Source organism: Eumetopias jubatus, unplaced genomic scaffold, assembly GCF_037043125.1.
Source record: "Eumetopias jubatus isolate StellerSeaLion01/CBP00866 unplaced genomic scaffold, mEumJub1_p1.0 scaffold_3, whole genome shotgun sequence".
In the NCBI taxonomy this organism is placed as follows: Eukaryota; Metazoa; Chordata; class Mammalia; order Carnivora; family Otariidae; genus Eumetopias; species Eumetopias jubatus.
In genome coordinates, this window is record NW_028274809.1 from 2,288,033 (window position 1) to 2,310,351 (window position 22,319).

Below are 22,319 nucleotides of genomic sequence, written 5' to 3' on the forward strand. Positions count from 1 at the left end.
AGGTCTATCCAGGCTGTGTGTCAACAGTCTGTTTTTGTTGCCAACAAGTGTTCTGCACCACGGCTGAACTGTTCACCTGTTGAAGGACAAGCGGGGGTGTTCCCAGTTGCCAGCTGTGAGGCACGAACGTGCAAGCAACACTCAAGTACAAGTCTCTCTGTGAAGCTAAGTTTTCACTTCTCTGGGGTAAATGCCCAGGAGAACAAGTGCTCATTTGCATCATTGTATTATAGCTCATTTTTAGTGCTAAAGGGAACTGCCAACTCTTCGGCAGAAAGGCTGTGCCATTTTCTGTTCCCGCCAGCAGTGAGCAAGTGAGCAGTTTCTGCATCTTCTCCAGCATCGGTGTCATCACTGTGTCTTACTTAGCCTTTCTGGAAAGTACACAGTGGTGTCTCATTGTGGTTTAATTTACATTCCTCTAGCTGCTAATGATGTTGAGCATCCTTTCCTGTGCTTACTGGCCATCCGCATGACCTCATCAGTGAAGTCTGTTAGCATCTCTTTCCTATTTTCTTTCTTTTTTTTTTTTTTAAGATTTATTTGAGAGAGAGAGCACTAGCAGGAGGAGGGGCAGAGGGAGAGAGAGAATCTCAAGCAGACTCCAAGCTGAGTGGGAAGCCCAATATAGCGCTTGATCCCAGGACCCTGAGATCATGACCTGAGCCAAAATCAAGAGTTGGGCGCTTAACTGACTGAGCCACCAGGCATGCCTCCCATTTTCTAAGTGGATTGCTAATGTTCAGTTTTGAGAGCTCTTTACATATTCTGGATGCAAATCCTTTGTCAAATTGCACACTTTTTCTCCCCATCTGATGTCTGCCTGTTTGCGTAAAGTCCCTGTAGAACAAACATTTAAATTTTGCTGAGTTCCAATGTAGCATGCTCTTGATGTCAAGTTCAAGAATTCTTCCCCTCATCCCGGGTCCTGAAGGTTTTATTCTAGGACTGTTTTCTGAAAGCTGTATGGTTATATTAACATTTAGGTCTGTGATCTGTTTTGAGTTAATTTTTGCATATGGTGTGAAGGTCGTATCAAGGATGTCCAGTTTCTGCGACACCATTGTGCAAGAAGCTATCCTTCCTTTACTGAATCGCATTTGTACCTTTATAAAACATCAAGTGAGGATATCTGTGTTGGTTTACTTCTAGTCCTCTGTTCTGTTGATCTATGTGTTTGTCCCTCCACCAGTACTGCACAGGCTTGAGAAATGTAGCTATTTAGTAAATTCTTAACATTGCAAGAATGATTAGTTCCCCCCACTTTATTCTTTTTCGAAATGATTACAGCTATTCTAGGGCCTGTACGTTTCCTTATAAATTTCGCAATAAGCTTGTTTATGTGTACAAAGGATCTTGATGGGGTTTTGATAGGAATTGCATGAAGCCTACAGTCATTTTGAGGAGAACTGGCATTGTTGCTCTGCTGAGTCTTCCAACACAGTGACATAGCAAGTCTCTCCAGGGCCTGGTTTTCTCTGACTTCTTTCTCTGGTGGTTTGTGGTTTGCAGCATACAGATCCTATATATGCTTCGCTAGATGATATGTATTACATTTATTTTTTTCTGGAGCAATCATAAATGGTATTGGATTTTTAAATTTCAGCCTCCACTTTGTTCATAATATATAGAAATGCAGATTTTTGTGTGTTGACCTTGTAACCTGCAAGCTCACAGACCTCATTTATTAGTCGTAGGGGCTTTTTGGGGTGTATTGCTTTGGATTTTCTACCTAGCCAATCATGTAATCTATGAATAAAGGCAGCGTAATTTCTTCCTTTCATATCCTTTTTATTCCTGCCCTTCTGTACTGTTTAGGATTCCAAGGCTCTGGTGAACGAGAGCAGGGAAAGCGGCTATCTTTGCTGCTTCCTCCTGTATAAGGATAAGCAGGAAAGCATCAGCTCTTCACCATCAAGTGTGATGTCAGCTGTGGGGTTTGTAGACATTCTTTACCAAGTTGAAGCAGCTCCTCCTTTCTTCCCTGCTTGCCAGGAGGGTCTGTTTCATGTTTTTGTTTGTTTTTTTTTTTAAATGCAAACAAGTGTTGTATTTTGTCAAATGCTTCTTCTACTGCAGGTGTTCTGACCACTGATTTTTCTTCTTTACCTGTTAAGGTGGATTGCAGTGACTGACTTTGAGTATCAAATCAGCTTTGCAACTTTTAAACAAATCCCATTTGGTGGTGGTGTGGTCTTCATTTTTTATTCATTGCTGGATTCAATCTGTTAACATTTTGTGAATTTTGGTGTCTAAGTTCGTGATAAATATTGGCCTATAATGTTTTTTTTTCTTTCTTTTGGTGCTTTTTCTGTCTGGGTACCATAAAGTGGGATGCGGAGCATTCCCTCTTCTTCTATTTTCCAGAGGAGACTGTATGGAGTTAAGTCTTTAAGCGTTTGGCAAAATTCTCCAGTGAAATCATCTGGGTGTGGGAATTTTTTGGGGGAGGGGCAGTTTTGAAATTACAAATTCAATTTGGATAATTTAGGTTATCAAATAATTGTTAGGGCTTATGTCTGTTTTCCGTTTTCTTTCTTTCCTCTGCTTCTTTCCTCTTACCTTTTGGTTGGAAACCTTTACATTTTTGAGAGATCCATCTTGATTTAGTTATAGTGTCATAATAACAGTGCCACTTGTTAGGAGGCGGTGCTTGGGCAGTGCCGTCCTGTGCTGTGCGGTTTCCCTCGTGGTTGCTCACAATGTCATATCCCTGCTTGACCACTTCGGGCGAATAGTCAACTTCTGTTGACGTCCTTGTACCCTCCCGACTTTCTCAATGTGATTGTTCCGTTTCCTCCACACAGACATGCTTCAACCATCCAACGGGATCTGAGAAGCTCACGAAGGAGGTCTATTCTATTTACGCCCACGCCACGGTTCTCCTGCAGCCACACTTTAGGGGTGGGGTCTGCTGGAAACAATGTCTCTCAGTGTTCCTTCCCCTCAGAATGTCTTTGTTTCCCCCTTTACACCTGAAGGACAGCTGTGCTGGGTGCAGGAGTCCCAGCCCAGGGGGCTCCTTCTTCCTCTGTGTGGATGGACAGTCCCCCCAATGCCACCAGCTGAGCCCAGCATCACTGGCAAAAGGGGCAGTCAGGAGTCCACCAAAAAGAAGTGGTTGAGGAAAGTAAAACAGGAACACTTCCCAGGTAATGTTATGAATCCAGTATTATCCCGATAGTATTGTTTTAAAATATTTAAAATTGTTTTAAAATATTTGCAAATGGGATTGAGCAATATACAAAAAGTATGACAGAATATGACCATGTGGGGTTTAGTCCAGGGATACAAGGTTGGTTCAGGATTCAAAAACCAATCACTGAGATCCACTGTATTAACAGGCTAGAGCAGAAAAGTCACATGCTTCTATCAACAGATGCAGAGAAACTGCTTAACAGACTCTAACGTCATTCATGGTAACAATGAACAATTCTCAGGAAACAAAGAACCAAGGGAGCTGCTCCAACTTCCTAAAGAGCATTTACAAGTCTCCTGGAGTTAGCATCACACATAACCAAAACCCGAGTGTTTCCCCCTAAGAATACAAGGAGGTTGGCTCTTGCCACTGCTGTCCCCCACAGAACCGGAAGTTCCAGCCCTGGTGCAGTAAAGACGGGAAAAGAAGTGAAGGGCATCCAGGCTGGAAGGAACGAAATAAAACTGCTCCTTACAGACGACGTAATTGTCTGCATAGGAAGTCCCAAGGAATCTACACACCATCTTCTAGAAATAATAGTGTATTCAGAAAGGGCACGGGATACAAACTAAGCATACAAAAGCCAGTTGTGTTATGTACTAGCAATGAACACAAGGAACACAAAATTTAAAATATCATTTGAAAGCACTAAACGGTTTTTAAGTACTTAGGTATAGATCTAACAAAACTGCAGAACTCCCATGCTGGAAAGTGTGCGGTGCCGGTGGCAGGAGTTAGAGAGGGCGCAAATAAATGCGGGGTGTCTGCTGCGCATGGATGGGAGGAGTCAGCACAGAAAGAGGCTAATCCTCCCCAAACTGCTACACAGTTTTAACACAATTACTACCCAAATTGCAGCAAGAGTTTCTGTAAATGCAGAGATGATCCTAAAATTTCTATGAAGAGGCAAAAGAAGTAGAACAGCTAAACCAATTTCGAAGGAGTAAAAAGTTGGAGGAATTAGCCTATCAATTTTGAGATGACTCTAGCTAGTCCTCAGTCTGCAGTCTTGTTGAGAGAGGCGCATAGATGATGGGACAGAACAGAGAAGTCCCGTATAAATACTACCGACATCTTTAATTAAAGACTATACTGAGGTAATTGGAGATTCACACGCAATTGTTAAGAAATAACACAGAGATCCTTTGTAAACTTTGCCCAGTTTCTCCCAGTAATCACATTTGCGTAACTATCATAGAGTAGTGCCACCAGGATGTGGATGCTGATTTGGGCCACTCACCTTCTTCAGGCTTCCCGCATTTCCCATACTTGTGTCTGCGTCAGTGTGTGTGCTGTTTTATAGAATGTTTCCATCTGTGTAGGTTTGGGGTCCACCACCACAATCAAGACACTGCACTGCCCAACACCACACGGATTCCTCGAGCTGGTCTTTTATAAGTGCATCACTTCCCTCCCTCTCCCTGCAAACCTACCCCCACTGCTAACCCCTGCAGCTACTAATGTGTACTGTCTCCAAAATGTCATTTCAAGACGTTGTGTAAATGGAGCTACACCTTCCCGGGAGTCATTCTCCACGTGGTGCAAGTCTTCATTTGTTCTTCTTTTCCACTTCCAGGCTGACCACGCTCCACGGTGTGCACCTGTCAGTCTGCTCACCACTCCCCCTCTGAAGGACATCCCATCTGACTCCAGCATCTGCCTATTGTAATACAGCGGCCACAAACATCCATGCTGGGGGTCTTGTGGGGACCCACGTTCTCAGGGAAGCAGAAGTCAGAGGTGACACAGGGAAAATACTGCTTGAGACCTAGATCAGGCTGTACCTGCAGCCGGATGCGTGCACGAACTGCCTGGGTCTGGCGAGGTTTCCACCATGTGCTTTACACGGCTAGTCAGTGCTGACCGTGAGGTATTATATAGTATCTCGGATGGAGACTGGACAGGTTAGGATTTGGGGGATAGTATTCTATAAGTGTATACTACATAAATGTGAAACTCATTAGTAAAGTCTCAAAGGTCACGTGATCTCAGGATAGAGCAAGTGTCTCCTCTTGATCCAGAAACGTCAACTTTTTCTTATGAATCAATATTGAATTTTCTCTCATTTGGTTTTACCGTGGCAGTGATTATACAATCACTCAAACTGCAGCTGGACAGAAGTGTAACTTGCAGCATATTTATAAATGAAGCTCACTCGGAAGTGAATTTCCTGAGTGCATGGTTTCCTTTCCCAGTGTTTCTGGACAGGGAAGGACAGTACTGGTTGGAGCTGGCTACCAAAGTCCCATAACACTGTTTATGAATAGTCTCACAACGAGGAACACTTGAAACGTATTATCTATTTCTGTGTACTAAGAGCTTGACTTACTGTAGTTACAAGATTAACCTGTTTAAATAAATTTTGATTTACAAAGAGTAGTCGGGAAGCATTATATATAACATCCCTTACTTCAATACTCATCATGAATGTCAGTGTTCAGAGCTGTGCCCCATGGACTCTGTCCGCTGTCGTTCTGTCTCAGGATCTGTCCCTGGAGGAGGTACCGGGGGGAGAGGAGGCCAGGTCTGGAACAGGCCTTGACAGGGAGGCAGCTCCCAGAAGAGTGGTGGAGAGGGCCTGCGAGGCCTGACTGCGCATCACCTGGCAGGGATGTGTGACTACGGTCTCTCTCCCTGTCTCACTCTGCCCTCAGGACCAGTTGCTCACACAAGGGCTTTGTCTTGGGAAAGAACTTAAAGGATGCGTCTTCATCTGGGGTAGAGCTGGAAAAGAAAACTGGAGCGTTAGAGGCAATAGGTGAATGGGACAGATAATAAAGCACCACGAGGACAGAGAGCCCTTCCCTGAACTCCGACCCGAGACACAGGATGCGGAGGGAGGCCTTGGGTAGGTGGTGACCCCACGGGGCTGGAGGGCTTAGGGCTCCCTGGTCGCACCTGCTTTTACTGGAGGTGCACCCGCAACGTGTCAGGAGCTTTGCTTGGGGCTGGGGACACGGGGCAGGACGTGAACGTGGCCGCTGCTCTCCGGGAACGAAGGGTTTAGAACAGTGTTGCTCTCAATGCAGGCCATTTCCATCGCAGTTCAGGGCCCATCCCAGATCTTCTAAGTCACTCTGGCTCCGCGGACTAGGACTCTGCATTTCGGTCGAGCAGGAATTTTCGATTTAGGGAAAAATCTGCTGAAAGACCTTCGTTTCCAGAACCGCATTCCCACCCTAGCATACAATTCCACTATCATTCCTAAAAGCTGAGAACCAAATGGAAGTTAAACGGTAGAAAACTTCGGGGGTTAAGAACCACGAGCCCGGCAACGTGCGATGCTAAAACCCTTCGGAACGTGAGGCTGGTAGGAAAGCAAGCTCGCGTTGAAGTCAACTCGTGCTGACCTGACCCCTGGGAGGACCGCAGTTATCCGAGAACCCACGGCGCTTGGGTGTTCGGGCGCCATCCGAGGTGTTACAGGCCCTAGCAGGCCTGGGGTCCCTCGAAACCCAGCCGGGAGGACGAGGACACAGACCCCTGCCCAGCACCCTGGGGCGGAGAGGCCACGTCCATCATCATGGCTGCCTCCGGGCCCTGCCCCGCCGGGTCCCGAGCTACCTCCCGGGCTCGGACGGGCTTCGGGCCACCGAGGGAGGTCCAGGTGATTTTCAGGTCTGCACTTGCCAGCCCGGGGTATGTGGGAGGGCGGGGGGCGTCCCGGGCGCAGCAGCTGCCAGCCCAGGGGAGGCCTCGGCTCCGCGCCCCGCACGACCTCGGAACCCCCGCAGAGGGTCTCCAGAGCCTCTGTCGCGGCCCCAGGCCCAGCTCGGGCGGCCGGACCCTGCCAGGCCCAGGCGGGACGCAGGCGGGGGGGGGTAGCGAGCCCCAAGCGGCCAGAGGCCGGGAGCCCACACCCCGCTCTTGGCGCCTGCGCCCGTCGCTCGGAAGCTCCCGGCAGGCGCCGCCCGGGCACCTCGGCCGTGACGTCACTGCGGCGCGCCGGCCGCGGAAGAGGACCCCGTCGCGACCGCGTCCCCTCGGGTCCTTGAGCCGGTGCCGACCGCGGAGCAATGGCCTCGAGGCTGCTGAGAGTGGTCCCCGCGTCGGCGTCGGCGTCGGCGTCGGCGCAGGGCCTGGCGGTGGTCGCCCAGCGCGTGGTGAGGCGGGGAGCAGGCGGGCGGGGGGTGGTGCTGGCCTGTCCTCCCGGCGCCGACCCTCCCTCATCTGCCCGGGCCTTTGGGCAGCGGCTCCTAGGGTCACTCTCTGGGGGACCCCCGCTGCCCTCGGCACTTTTGGCCCTGAGTGGCGGCAGAGCGCAAAGGGGCCGGGAGCTTCCCCAGGTCATGTTCTCCAAGCGGAACGCTGGCGACGGAGGTGCATCGGCCGCCTGGCTGCCTTGGTGTGGGAGGTCAGCTTGCAGGTGCCTCCGTGCAGTTGCGCGCTGGACGCACGAGCAGGTGTGGGTGAGCCAGGGAGAGCCTGGGGTGGTGGTGATCCACTGCTGAGCGTCGCGGCGCTGTCACACCCGGGTAGGGCTCAGCCCTTGCTATAGGCGCCGCGGGGATGTGACGTGGGGCAAAACCCGAAGAGGCTTTTCGGTTAGATCAGAACGGCTTAGGAGGACTTCCCACGGCAGACAACAGCGGGATGACATCAACGCAGAGGGAACACAAGCAGCAAAGGAACTGAGGCCAGAAACCTTACGAAACTTTATTTTATAACCGTGCTTGTAGAATCGCTTCTTTGCTTGCTCATGCCTGGCACTGCGTCCGTGTCAGATCGATTGTAAAGGGACTTGCTTGATCTCCGTGCTAAAGAATCTGTTCAAAGGATTTGAATAATAGTCTTGTTAAAAAGTCATATACGTGTTTTCAGGAGCTGATTCAGGCCACCAAAGAGGAGAAGCATAGAAAAGTGGTTACCTTTTTAATATCCAGTGTCCTGGGAATTGTGTTAGTGGAAGTGAGGGGCCCAGAATAAAGGGGATGATACTCTGCGGCAATGCAAGCACTAGACAGACCCCCTTGTAACAGTGTGTTCACTTCCTGGTACTTTCTACAGGGGATGTAGATGAACTTCAGTAAGTCCGGAGGAAAATGAGTAAGATGGAAAGGGTATATGCCTTGTTACTTAAATAGTGGAAGGAATTGGACATGTGTCATGAAAGATCTATTCTGCATGATTCTAGAGAGCGGTAAACAGGACGGAGGATGGGAAGTTATAGAGAATTGTACCATAACTCTATAAAAAAGCACTTTCTAAAGATTTCTAAAGATTTCAGTACGTGGCTGATTGCTTGATCAAACATTACTGTGCACCTGCTTTGTGCCAAATCTTTGCTATGATCAAGTCGTGGACACACATGGAAGCAGTTTGTACATGGCTCATAGGTAGCCTGGAGGAAAGAGTGATTAATTTGTAGGGTGCAAGGTACGTTATGGTTAACACCCCCTTACTCACCTCATCTGTTCCCTAGTCCACTTGGCATAAGCTGCACTGGCCTTGCTGATCTTGCAGTGCTCTTGCCCCAGGACTTTTCTGCTTACTGTTTCCTCTGCCTGAAAGACCCTCTTCCAGATGTCCACTTGGCCAGTTCCCTTGGCACCTTCCAGTCTTTGTTCAAATGTCACTCTTCAAAGGCTCCCTGGCCTCCCAGTATAGCCTATGGCCCATCCCATATGCCATGCTGCCCTCCACGGCGATTATTTAATATGCTGTGTACGGTGGACTCCTGAACAACACAAGTTTGAACTGCATGGGTCCACTTACTTGATGATTTTTTTTTAACAAGTACAGTATTGTAAATGTATTTTCTCTTCCTTATGACCTTCATGTTTTCTCTAGCTTACTTTATTGTAAGAAAACAGTGAATAATACGTATAACAAAATATGTGTATTCAATTGTTTATGTCATCAGTAAGGCTTCCAGTCAACAGTAGGGTATTAGTAGTTAAGTTTTTGGGGAGTCAAAAGTTGTACATGGATTTTCAAGTGCACAGACGAGAGGAGGTCAGCACCCCTGCTTCTGCATTGTTCAAGGCTCAACTGTAATTACTTCTTTGTTTTGTTGTCCGATTGACTCCTTTGGCTCATTTCCATATCCCCGTTGTCTAGAAAACATGCTTTGCATTGTGTAGGCTCCTAATAAATACTTGTTGAATGAATAAATAGTGAATATTTTTTTTGTATGGTTTTTGGCTATTTTTAATCTTTCAAAAGAAGCTGTGCATTCCTGTTTTTCCTTCTTCTATCAGTATTTCCCATTGATCCATACAGTCTATAGACGCTAAGGATTTTCTTAATTTTTTGCCTTTTGATTGTGTTTCTTTCTTGATGTGTGTGTGTGTTTTGTGCGTGTGGTGGTGGGGGTAGGTCATTTGCCTTTTGAGCAGAGAGTAGACTGGATTTGTTGGAGATAGGACATGAGGCAGGCATTGCACCGTAGACGAGAGGTGTGAGATGTCTGCAAAATCCTTGTGGTGGGGATAGGGAGGGGACGGTTGGCTCCAGAGAGGTTTAAGAGTTAAGGTCAGCAGGATTTTGTGAGTGATTATAGGGTTGGAGGAAGGTGGAGGATACCTAAGGTGATTCCCATGTGTGCTCCGATTTGCTTGCTGGAGAGTGGATAGGGAGCGTGGGAGGGAAAGCATATTCGGGGGTTAGGGTATGGATGTTAAATTTCAGTTTTAAGCCTGCTAGCTTTCAGATATTTTCAGGACCTCTAGATGGAGCTGTTTAAAGGCAGGTAACCGGGTCCAGAGCTCAGGATAGAAGTCTGGCCTAGAAAAATGCTCTGTTCCTTTCCTCTCTATTTCCCTTCCTAACTCCCTGCCTTCCTTTCATCCATCCATCCATCCATCCATCCATCCAACTTTTATTGAACATGGTCTGCATATTCTGTTCCAGGCCCTGTTCCAGGCCCTGAGGATTTAGCTGTGAATAGAACAGACAGTTCCCCTATCCTTGTGAACTTACACTGGGGGTGGGGTAGGGAGACCGGTAATTAAACAAGTAAATAGGTAATAAAAATGTAGGTGTTGGCATTTTTGTCACCAAGGGTCTTCTTGACATTTTTACCTAATAGCTGCAGGTGTCTGCAGTAACCAGATGCTGTTGTGTTTTTCAGGGAAGAATTCATACAAGTGTACAATGCAAGCTACGGTATGGCCCTTTGGCCTACATACTCGGCGAAAGAACAACCAAAAGATTCACAGAACACAGCAAAGTGATAACTGTAGATGGCAATATATGTTCTGGAAAAGGCAAGCTCGCGAAAGAAATAGCAGAGAAATTAGGTACGGACTTCTGTCTTGTGGAGTACCTTCCTCCCAGGTGCACGGTTGCTTGTCTGAGTTCGATTTTACTTTCACATTGACTAGGTAGAATTGGGCCCTGGGTACGTATTTTACATTTTTAAAATACATTAAAAGCTGTTTTTAATGTGTTAAGTTTAATGAACATTTAAAAAACCCCTACTGGTTGTCAGTTTGAATTGGAATTTTTTCTTCACAATGTCCGCAGAGCATTTTCGCATGAGCGGTCTTATTTGAGCTTTGTAGCATTCCTCTGAGTAGGGCCGTGATTACTGCTGTCATTCGCAGATGGATAAGAAGCTGTTGTCACACGGCTGGTTAGCGCAAAGCCAGGCTTTGAACCCCGTTCCCTGACTCCTGGTGGAGATGTTTGTCCGTTGTACTTTTCTGTAGTAGTTGACTGGCTGGTGCCCACTCATACACGAGGGGCTCCTGCAGCACTGGGCCTGCTCTCCTTTCGGGAGGGTCTCCCATGGGGGCACCAGGGGGACCCTGTAACGCAGCTGTTCTGGACACATTGTCTCCAGCGTCCTGTGCAAACGCAGGCGTGAGGGTAACTTTGCCCGGGTCCTAACCGACCAACCTCTGCGGTGTGTCCGGATGGGGCTTTGTTTCTGTGAGTACCGGCTGCCCGCGGAGGGCAGGTGAGGCGCTCATGTCGCATTTCTTCTTCTCAGGCTTAAAGCACTTCCCGGAGGCAGGGGTGCATTACGCAGACAGCACTACGGGAGATGGAAGGGCCCTGGACATAGAGCTCAGCGGCAGCTGCAGCGTGGAGAAGTTCTACGACGACCCGAGGAGTAATGACGGCAACAGTTACCGCCTACAGTCCTGGCTGTATGCCAGCCGCCTCCTGCAGTACGCAGATGCCTTGGAGCACTTGCTGAGCACGGGTGCGGCCCCTGTTTTGCAGTCCCGCCATGTTAGGTTGCCACTAAGTAGGGCTTTTCTTTGAGGGTATTCGATGAGGCAAGTTCTGTCTTCTTAATAAGATCATAAATTCCCCGAGGTTCACATCATTCCTGCTTCAGAATAAAGTGCGCTTACTATTACTTCATTCCTGTGCCCTGGGGTGAGGTTTATGGAGTGTCGGGAATTTCCGAGCCGCTGCCCTAGGCTTCCGGGGGAGAGGTATCCACAGATGCAGGAAAGAGAGCCTGTAAAGGTCTGTGACGAAGAGGAATCCCACCCGTGCGGTAGAGCTGTGGTCACGCAGAGATGGGACCCCCAAACGGGCCTGTTTCTGAGGACCAGAGCTGGGCCGGGATTCACTGTCCCCTGGTTGCAGCTAACCCTGGAGAAAGTGCAGAGGTGGGGAGGGAGAGCACACGGGGCCCCACGGGCCCGTCCAGTGAAAGGGGGGTGTGTTTCTGGAAGCCGGCAAGAACTGGGTAAGGGGGATATATGGGGACAGGCACTGTTCGGGGTCGGGGAGACAGGCGGCAGTGGTCAGGGCGTAAAGTCAGCGCAGAACAGGGTCCGGTCCGGGAGGGACGGCAGCATCCTGGGTACCCGCAGTGTGCGTTAAACTCGGCCCCTCCCGCGGAGCGTGCGGGGGCGCGCAGACACTGCCGTGCTTGGCCAGAGCGCCCAGGCCTTGGAGGCGCTGAAGCTGTGGGTGGCAAACGGTGTGTTTGTACGCAGGAGCCTTGTGCCCGCCTCTTACGGCTGTGGTGGCCACACCAGGGCGGCCGTCAGTTACTCGGTGAGCTCATTTACGGACAGCCCTGCTGCCGCCTCGAGGGTATGCTTCGTGGGTGTGAGCGGGAAGGTCTTGTAACGAGGGCCCCCGGCAGCGGATGGCACTGTTCACAGACCTGCGCTGAGCCAGTGGGGTCCCTGTATGCAGTGCGTGCCCCGAGGTGCAGGAGTCGCTTTATCTGAACACTTACAGAGGAGTCTAGTGACTGTCTCGCTTTTCCAAAATTTTCTTAGTGATACTTTTCCTCAGATGAACATAAGCCCTGATTTTGGTTAGTGCTGCTCCTGAGAAAGAATGCGGTCTCCCGGGTGCCTGGGTGGCTCAGATGGTTAAGCGTCTGCCTTCGGCTCAGGTCATGATCCCAGGGTCCTGGGATCGAGTCCCGCATCGGGCTCCCTGCTCCTCGGGAGCCTGCTTCTCCCTCTGCTTCTCTCTCTCTCTCCCCCTCTGTCTCTCTTGAATGAATAAATAAAATATTAAAAAAAAAGAATGCGGTCTCCCTTCCGATGGTCTGTACCAGGACCTGGCTCGCAGGAACTGCTTGGTCTTTAGACTTAATACTGAGACTTGGCTTACCCCAGATTCCTCTCGAAGCATACTTCAACCCTATCTTAGGACTCCCTATTTCTTAGAGTGAAAAAGGAGCACTTTAAATGAAACTCGTTTCTTCTTGTGTTCCACTAATCATTGCACATTGTGTGAGTGCCTGCCGTGGGCCAGGTGCGTTCTAGGAGCCCGGGCGGAGGAAGCGCAGGCTACTGCCTGCTGGAGCTGACACTGTGGTCAGGAGAGAAAGTGTAAATGTGCGTACGTTCAGTGTCGCGTCTGGGAATGAGAAGCTCGAAGGGCTTTGCGGTGGGGCCGGGGCCGTGCTTCCAGGTGGGGAGGTGGGTGAGGCCTCTCTGCTGACACAGCAGGGCTGAGTGCAAGGACACTGGCTGGAGCCCAGTGGGGACAGTGCTCAGAGCGGCTGTGGTCACAGGAGGCCACTGTGACGTGAGTGCCGTGAGTGGGCTGGGAGTGGATGGGATGGGGTCAGAGAAGTTGCCTGGGCAAGGTGGCTTTTCCTCTGGAGGTGTAAGCTGGCTCAAGCTCTGACAGTGCCCATCTGTTGCTGGGAGAGTGGCCGGGGGCAAGGGTGGAGGCAGGGCCTAGCTGGCGGCTGGGGCTGGGAGCTTGCCAGCAGCAAGGAGGCCTTGCTCTGGAGGGGGAGCTGTGGAAGCCGAGCACAATGGTCGGGTTCAAGATGTGGTTGGGGGGCACCTGGGTGGCTCAGCGGTTGGGCGTCTGCCTTCGGCTCGGTTCGTGATCCTGGGGTCCTGGGATCGAGCCCCGCATCGGGCTCCCCGCTTGGCGGGAGGCTTGCTTCTGCCTCTCCCTCTCCCCCTGCTTGTGTTCCCTCTCTCGCTGTGTTTCTCTCTGTCAAATGAATAAATGAAATCTTAAAAAAAAAAAAAAAAAAAGGTGGTTGGGAGGAAGCTGGTGGTTCACTGGTGAATTGGGCATGGGGCACAGAGGGAGAGTTGTGGATGCCGCTGGGGTCTGGCCGAGTGGTCGGGCCGGGGCGGGATTGGGGTGGGTAGACGGGATGGGAAAGCTGTGGTTTCAGACAGAAATACCTTCCTCCTAACTGGCTAGGTTATAGCTGACAGGGTGAGACAGGATGTTACATCGCCCAAACCAGTAGTGTTCTCGCTTTTGAAAATGATTTCTCACTTAGAAGAGCACGTCTGTGCTTTTGAAAATATTTAGCATGCAAAGGGTGTCGTAAATAACTTTTGCCTTTCTAAAATGAAGTTACTCGTTTCCAGTGCCTTGGTTTTTATCTGACTTTTGATTCTGTTTTCCTGTTTCTAACAGGACAAGGTGTTGTATTGGAGCGCTCCATCTTCAGTGACTTTGTTTTCTTGGAGGCGATGTATAACCAGGGATTCATCCGGAAGCAGTGTGAGTCGGGGCTGCAGGCGGGCCTTCCTGGATGGGTTGTGTCGCTTCGTAAAGGCTCTCGCAGACTTCCTGTGCAGTTAGTGTGCACTTTGCACGTCTGTAAAATACACGTATAGGTGCCATTACTTGTTACATTAACAGGAAGAAAGAGGGTTCCTTCCACCCTCTTTTCCTCCTAAATTCATATCTCCCGGTGAAAGCATAGGGGCTCCACCCACCCTTGCCCCAAATCGTGTCTCCCCGGCCCTGTCTCTCTTCAGCCTTGCCACTGTCTCTGATCTAGTTGAATTTCACTGAACTAACCAGTTTCTAGTGTATGATTTTGTATGTCATTAGGACGTCTATTTTTCTTGTGCCTGCACCTGCGTGACAGGCAGCATCTCGTTGTCTTTTCCTTCTGTCTGGTGTGGCCCTGCTCTGGTGCTTCCAGACATAGCGGCACCGTGTGGGGTCGTTGGAGGTCTGGCAGTGGCCATAGACAGGTTGGGGGCTGGTCAAAGGTGGCCTGACCGAAGAGTTAGGGAAGCATGTCAGGGTGGGGTCGGGGTGTCTAAGGAGGCGTGTGCCAGGGCAGAGCTGGGGGGCCCTGTGCTCGGTCCGCCCGTGGACATTATTGCCTGAGTGCTCGGTTGCCTGCAGCTGGCGGCCAGCTTAGCCCTGGGCGGCCGAGTCCGGGGGGCTGGTTAGTGAGTGGGGAGAGCCAGGCAAGCCAGAAGACCATTTGGGATTGAGGCGCTCCGCTCTGTCTGCTTCCATGTTCTGCTGTGAGGGCGGCTCGCCTGTGCTTGCAGAAGCAGCAGCCAGTGCCCTTGCTTCTGACCAGGGCACTGGTCCTCACCGGGCTCTCCGAGCAGCAGCTGAGGTCCGTTGGCCAGTGTTTCTGGGTTGCCAGGCTCTGACCTTGCTGCCAGGGGGAAGACGATAGAAGATAAGGAAGGCTCTTGACGTCCTGGCCGGGGTGGGCATGAAAAGCAGCATCGATGCCTGTTCCTCCAGGGCTGTGGGAGCTCACAGGAGGACTCTTCACTGGCCGGGAGACGGGGTGCTGTCAGCAGCGTCCTGGAGGAGGGAACCCGGGGCAGCAGGGCAGCAGGGAGGCGGCTTAGCTAGGGGAAGCGTGGCTGGAGGCGCCTGCGGTGTTGATGGTGGGAAGGGCCAGTGCTACCGGGGGGTGGCCCGGGAGAGGCAGATGGGGGGAACAAGGAGAGGCTTGTGCTCCCACGGAGGATGCTTGGATTTTCCCTGAAAGTACTGAGAAGCCACCGAAGGTGTTAGGTGTGGGAAGGATGTGGTTGTGTCGAGTTCGTTCATCTGAGGGATGCGTTTGGGGAGGGGAGTCAAAGGGAAGGAGACTTGAGGTGCGGGAGGTCAGAGCAGGACGGCGCACGTTAGGCTGATGGCCGCACTGGGCGGGCAGCTTTGCGGGAGGAAGGCGGGGAGTAAAAGTCGATTCACCAGGCTTCTTGCCCCGTGAATAGGGTGGGAAGTGGCGGCGGGCTGGGAGGGAGGTCCTGCGCAGGTGTGCTGAGTTTGAGGTCCCCACGAGATGGCCAGAGGTGAGATGCTGGCAGGTGGCTGCGTGTCACAGATGTGGTTTGGAGGGGTTGCCCTGGACCAGAGATGCACTCGTCCCTGGAAACCCCAGAGTGAGAGGCAAGCACTGAGGCCAGGATTCTTGGGCTTCTGGGTTTCTGGGGAGGGAAGCCTGCTGCAGGATTAAGCTGAGTGGGGTCAGTGAGGGTGGCAGGGGGACAGTCGTCACATGGAGTGTGCAGGGTCTCGTGGGACAGGAACTGAAGAGGGCCCTGGGGGAGGCCAGTGACCAGTGAGAGTCGTTTCTGTGTTGGGTCGGGGGGAACAGAGGACTTCGGAGTAGATAGTACCGCGAGGTGGAAGGTCGTCTCCGAAGTGGGAGCGCTCCCAGGAGCACAGAGCGGGATGCTTACCTGAGGGCGGGTGTGGCTGGCCTGGCTTCGGGCTACCCAGGCAGGAAGCCGAGATGAGGCCGGGTGTCTCCTGCGCAGACAGGAGAACCCCCACGGGAGCCGCGGTCACTCACTGTGATGGCACCACCCGTGTGTCTTTGTATTCCTCCAGCTCAGACCCTTGCTGACCTGGGTCAAAGGTCTGTCTCGTGTGGCCGCTGAAGCCGGACTCACTGCAGTGGTCACCTGAACATTTCCTCTAGAGCAAAATGGTTGTCTTTCTGTGGCTCCTAGTGTGAGCCCCGAAGTTGGTCGCTTCTGGAAGTTTCCACCATGTGAGCTTCTGCAGAGATGGCAGCTTCTTGATGTTGCTCTTGTGACAGGCGAGGGTGGTGGTTTCATTCCAGTGAGACCCAGAGTGTGTGCTGCCTTTCTAGTAAGGTCCTCGTACGCCAGAGGACGTCGAGGTGCAGTGTCCTCAAAACAGCACATGTGTTCTTTAGCACCGCAGGTTGTACGTGGCTGTTCTGCACAGCAATAACCCGGGGAGAGTGATCTCTCAGCGTTACTTGTTTTCTGTTCTATTTTGTGTTACTAAATCTGCCTCAGTAGGTAGTTCTGTGTAGCTGGCTAAGTTTACTGAAGTACATTGAAACCAGGTAAATGTAGCTTCCCATTTTTCAGTTGAGTTATTTGAAAAAGAAAGGAAGAAGGGTCTGTGCTCGCTAGAGAAGATACAGCAGGTGTATATGATGCCTTCCGGCCAAAGGCTACCAAAGTGGACACTCGTGTGCCCTCCCCTGGCCTTCTCTGTGGCCAAGATGCCCTTAGAATCTGGCCTCTAGAGTGTTCCGAAGACCAGCGTGTAAGTCGCATCATCCCGCTCTGTGGCTGTGACGTGCGGTCTCTGGGCCCGGTGCTTGCGTTCTGCGGGGATGAGAAGCGCTGTGGGGTGGGGGCTGCCGGGAGGGCCACGGGTGCCGGGCGCCATCCTGGGCACCTGCAGGGGGTCCTGTGTCGCGTGCGTGCCGCCCGTACTGACAGCTGTGCTTTCTGTGATTCACCGATCGACACGTGGCTCTGGGCACTGCGTCTCTCTCTGCCCTTTTACTCGCGAGGGCGCGTGTTGGGAGCGCCTGTGGTGGCCTGTACATGACAGACGTGCCTCTCTCTCGTGTGCAGGTGTGGACCACTACAATGAGGTGAAGAAGGTCACCATCAGGGAATATCTGCCTCCGCACGTGGTGATCTACATCGACATGCCCGTTCCAGAGATCCAGAGTCGGATTCAGAAGAAAGGCAACGTAATTCAGCTCTTCAGTTGCAGACCACGCTCTTTCACGTGTCCTCGTTAGCTCGACGTGTCCTTGTAGATCAGCCCTTCCTGGTGGTGGTCACGGCAGTTTGCTGTCAGGCGCTGCTGGCCTTCACAGAGATGGGCGGCCCACACAATGGGGCCCCTGAGCGTGGGCCCTTGTGCGGAGGATGGAAGGGGCCCCGGTCAGTCACTGCTCTCCAGCAGTGCTCTGCAGCCCCGAGCACCGTCCCGCCGTCGCCCCATCCCCTAAGCCACCCCGGGAAGAGGGGCTAGTGTCCCCGTGGCAGGCCCCCCTGCCCTGCACCTTCCAGTCCTCTAGCGGGGTTTCTGCACCCTATTTTCTGTCTGCGGATCGAATGTGATTTCTAGTATCCTTTCAGCTCCTCCCTCCTAACTCGGGTTGAGCCCCTCTCCCCCCTTTCCCTGCAGAGTGACCCTAGAACAGTGGGGCCTCGATCTCTGCACCATGTGGTGCTGGCTGAGCCTGCATTAGGTGGCCTGAAGCCGGGGATTGCTGTTGCTCACTGGCTTGGTGGGCCCGATGCAGGACGCGGAATACGAAGACGTCACTGCCGCTTGGTCTGGTTCTTGTCTGCAGACACCTCTCCCACTTGGAGTGTTTCTTCCTGGGACAGAGTGGAGCTTTCTGATGCTGTGATGCAAGTGTAGAGTTGCGTGTGGGGGAGGTCAGCAGCAAACAGGGGAGCAAAGGAATGTACCAGGTGGAGGTCAATGCCAGGAAGAGACGCGAGATAGAAGATAACACGACCTGCCCATAGCATTGCTACATTGTAAGAGGTTTTAGATATTGAGACTGGCTGCTCGGACGTGGAGGTCTCGGTTTCTGAATTTGGCTTAGCGCGCTTCAGGCGACTGGGGAGGCGAGACTAGGGAGGCGAGCAGTGGAGGAAGTGCGAGAGGTGGTTGGGGTGTGTGAGTAGTGAAGGGAGAAGGCAGGAGGGAGTCGGTGAAGGAGAGGACGGTGTGAGGGCTGGGGGAGAAGTGGGCCGGTCCCCTTGTGGCCTTAGCTGCCAGGCTGTGTGTGTGTGTGCGCTACGCCCCATGCCGTGCTGTACGTGCGTACTTTAAAAGGGGATTCTTCCTGATCCCGTTCTAAGCATGCGTCTTCACGTCTGTGAAAGGTTATGCCGTGGGATCCCCTGGGCAAACGTGGGTGCTTCGCTGTGGTACAATGAGGTTGACCCTGATCAATATCAAGGCCTCTTTCCTATAATCTCTGCAACACCCATGAGCTGTTCCAAGAAAACCGTGTCTGTTGCTTGTTTTCACCTTTTACAGGTGCACAAGTAAAAGAAAAAGCGAACGTTCCACTTGTTTTTTCCTGCTTTTTTTAGCCACATGAAATGAAGATCAGCTCCGCCTATCTGCAGGACATCGAGAACTCCTATAAGAAAACCTTCCTGCCGGAGATGAGGTGAGCTAAATGCACGATTGATTTCTATGACTGCAACGTCTCCACACATGGGTCCCTGTTCCCAGCAGCCCAGGAGTTCACTCTTACTACAATGGATGTTGTCTGGGGTGTTTTATTTTATTTTATTTATTTTTTTAAAAGATTTTATTTATTTATTTGACGGAGAGAGACACAAGCAGGGGGAGTGGGAGAGAGAGAGAAGCAGGCTTCCCGCGGAGCAGGGAGCCCGACGTGGGGCTCGATCCCAGGACCCTTGGGATCATGACCTGAGCCGAAGGCAGACAGTTAATGACTGAGCCCCCCAGGCGCCCCATGTCTGGGGTGTTCTAATCTCATGTTTATAAGCAAGAATGCCAGCACACATTTCAGCCTGATTGGTGGGGTTTTTTGGTTTTTCGGTTTGCTTATTTTGTCCATACTTCTTTGTTTTATTTCTAAAATCATTTGAGGCTGGAAGTAAAGCCATGCTGTATTCCACGACGGGGTGTTAGCATCAGAGAACTCCTGTGTTTTGACCTGAGGGGGCAGCCGGACATTGCTGCTTTCCTGGAAGGCTTGCTTGAAAAGTGCTCCTTGAATCCATACAGAGAATTCATGGAGGACAAGAAATCCCTGAGATCCTTTCAAAAGTTATTCTTGATGGTGGTTTGGACTAAATGAAATCCCACCGGGTCCTCCGGTTTCTTTCCTTCCTCCCGCTCTCATTGTTTCTTTTCTGAAAGCACAAAGGGAAGTGTTCCCCCACTCTGTCTGCTTGTCATCCTGTGGTCTTGGGCTGCCGGCGTGTGAGAGGGAAGTCGGGGGCCACTGTCCCTCGAGTCCCACCGGAAGGAGGTGTTTGATGTCTTCCTGTTGATCTCTAGCGGCTTGTCTGAAATTGTTTTAAACTTAAGCCTCTTGATGCCTAAAAATCTCATGCCTTTGTTTAAGACTTTAATGTATAAAATTGTGATTAAAAACAAAGTAAGTTATAGTAACTTTGGAAGAAAAGTTGTAAATTGAAAACTAGTTTTTTTAACCATAAGCATTGATGCTTACATTCCTGCCTCGCTCTTGCGCTGTTTCCTAGCAGCAGTACAGAGCAGAGTGAGCTCTGGGTCTCTGCCTTCCTGTTGTACTGCTCTGTTTGTAGGATCAGAGGTGTAGAAAAAAATCAGGTTTGTAAATCTATGCTCAGGAGAAGGTATAGACATACGTGAACAAGCAGAAGAAACAGAGATGGTTGACCCTTGCATGTCAGTTCCAACTCTTTGAGATCTTTGGACAACAAAACATCAATTGAGAAAGGGTGTTCTGACAAATTTTCAAATAGAATTTTTAGCGAATAATGCCTGAATTCAACTTGTCATCAGGGTGAGGTTTTCTTTTACTTTGCGGTTATTTTCAAGAACTTCTCGAGGGCTTCCTGATCACGAAGTATGTTTAGCGGCCATCGTAGGCGTCCCTTGCATCATTTGGTTGCTCAGACTTGATTTGCAGTGGGAGTTCGCTCCTGAAGCCTCACGCGCTGTGTTCCATGGCTCACGTGTGCCCCTCCATGGCCCAGGGGGGCGCCGCTTTCCGTGTTGGGCATCCAACTGCTTCCTCCTCGGCTGGGTAGCCCAGCTGAGCACGTTTCTCTCTGGCCAAATCCCTGTGTGGAGCAGAACAGTGCTCAGATCCTTACAAGTCAGGGCAGGCGATTCTGAGTTTGTTCTGTGTTTTGTGTTAACTACCACCGTAGTCAGTTGCAGGCCTTGTGGCTGCTCATGGAGTTCAGAAGTCATTGCTTGGTGCCCCCACCCCCTCTCAGTGTGCTGAGCTCCATGAGTTTCAGCACAGTGTCACAAATGCTGTCGGCCTGGGAGGTGATGTGCAGTCCTTCCCCACGGTGCCATTGCCCACAGGCCGCTTTGAGAAATCAGACAGGTCGGGGTGTTCCGTGCATCACTGAGAAGCCCCAGTTTGGCATTCAGAGTCCTTGTTAAGCAGGCAGTGCGGAGGATGTGAGGTGCTCTGGTGTGGAGTGTTGTGTTCTTGTGACTTAATATGGGGCCTTCACGGCCTTTGCTAAGTCCCAGTAGTACAGTGTGTTCCCCTCTGATGAGCAGCAGAGACTTGCACTTTGGGGGAAAGAGCTCCCCTCCTTTCTTCCCAGGGGGGTTGGATGTTTCTCAGGTCCAAGGGGCTCACGCCACCATGGGTCAGGAGGTTTAGACTTACATACGGAGAAAACGGACCTCTGTTTTGCATTGTAATCCTTACCAAGTTTCCAGGTTGCTTGCTTGCTTTCTTTGTCACCAGCATCGACCACCTGAAAGGGAAAAGTACACGTCTGAGTGGAGTGTCTGGCCATGTTTGTGGGGCTGGCACGCTCAGTGGTGGGCACCGAGTTGTGCTGCTGCGCTCATAAGCAGGCACGGTGTGGTTTCATCTGTCTCTGTTCCGGCACGGATACCTGCCCTGGTTATGTCCCCGCACGCCCGATGGTGGCGCGCTTGCTTTGGTAATCCTGTCTCGCTGTGCATCGGGCAAACCAAGGTGAAGGGGAGAAGAGGCACTTTGGATAGGTGTGTGTTTCTCAAGTAATGCGTGTAGCACACGGTAGCAAACAGGACAGGCTTGAGGTTATGCACTTGGCTCCATGAAAAGCGGGCACCTTTCCACGGCCGATGGTCACGCTGCAGACTGTAGCATGCTCACTCGAAGACCCCTTGCGTGGGCTGGCCTCCCGGCTGGGGACCATCCCCTTGCCTGCTTCAGGAGAGTCTAATGGAGCTCTGCTTTGAGCAGTTTGTATGAGAACAGTGGATGGATCTGTGAATGTCTGTGTGGGATTAATTTGATTTTTCCAAATGAATAGCATAGTATAGATTTTTAAAAGTTGTAGGTCACGCGCTCTCCTGCCACAGAGACTCATTATGCCACGGGCATTGGTTTCTCCCCTCGCGGTCCTGCTGTTGTCTGCTCTGTCTCCTGAACATATATATGGTCTGTCTGCTGTCGTAGCTCAAGCTGTGTGGAGTTACGGAAACCCTTACATTAGAGGTCATTTGTCGCATTTAAAAGGACACCTACGTGAAAGTTTCTGTGCAGCCTGTCTTACGTAAGTGTTCGATTGTAGACCAGGATCCTGCTTCAGCTCGGTGATGTACTTGCATCTTGAGGTTTTCTCTTGGAAGTTCACTGGGAAATTTGACTAGAACTAACAATTTTTACATGAAATTTTAAGAAACCTATCATGAATAGGTTATCTAAAGTTTATAAGTCTCTGTGTTTTCGAATTCAGGAGGTATTTCCCCACAGAAACCGTTTTAGATTTTCTAGGTTTGTTTATTTAAAGTCATTTAGTTACATATTATATATTTATAGTGGCTAACCTTAGAAGATAAAATTGTTAGAATATTAGTAATTTAGCATAAAATCAAAATTAAATAAGAGAAGGGTGTTTTAGCTTGAATGTCAGTATTTGAAGCAAAGCGGATTTACTGGGTATGATTGGTGGCCACCATCCGAGGGGCTCTGAATGCCTGTCTGCACCTGAGCTGGTCTCTC

At 50.9% G+C, this 22,319-nt stretch overlaps 1 protein-coding gene across 1 annotated transcript in view; it reads left to right on the top strand.

Annotated features, from left to right (window-relative positions):
- The first annotated feature begins 7,157 nt into the window (after nucleotides 1-7,157).
- Nucleotides 7,158-22,319, top strand: part of NDUFA10 (NADH:ubiquinone oxidoreductase subunit A10) — a 53,470-nt gene continuing 38,308 nt past the window's right edge. The window contains exons 1-6 of the mRNA XM_028105189.2: nucleotides 7,158-7,302; nucleotides 10,272-10,440; nucleotides 11,136-11,351; nucleotides 14,021-14,107; nucleotides 17,215-17,336; nucleotides 18,706-18,785. Of these exons, the coding sequence (XP_027960990.1) occupies nucleotides 7,216-7,302; nucleotides 10,272-10,440; nucleotides 11,136-11,351; nucleotides 14,021-14,107; nucleotides 17,215-17,336; nucleotides 18,706-18,785 (761 nt within the window). The 5' untranslated portion in view covers nucleotides 7,158-7,215. The remainder of the gene's footprint in view (nucleotides 7,303-10,271; nucleotides 10,441-11,135; nucleotides 11,352-14,020; nucleotides 14,108-17,214; nucleotides 17,337-18,705; nucleotides 18,786-22,319) is intronic.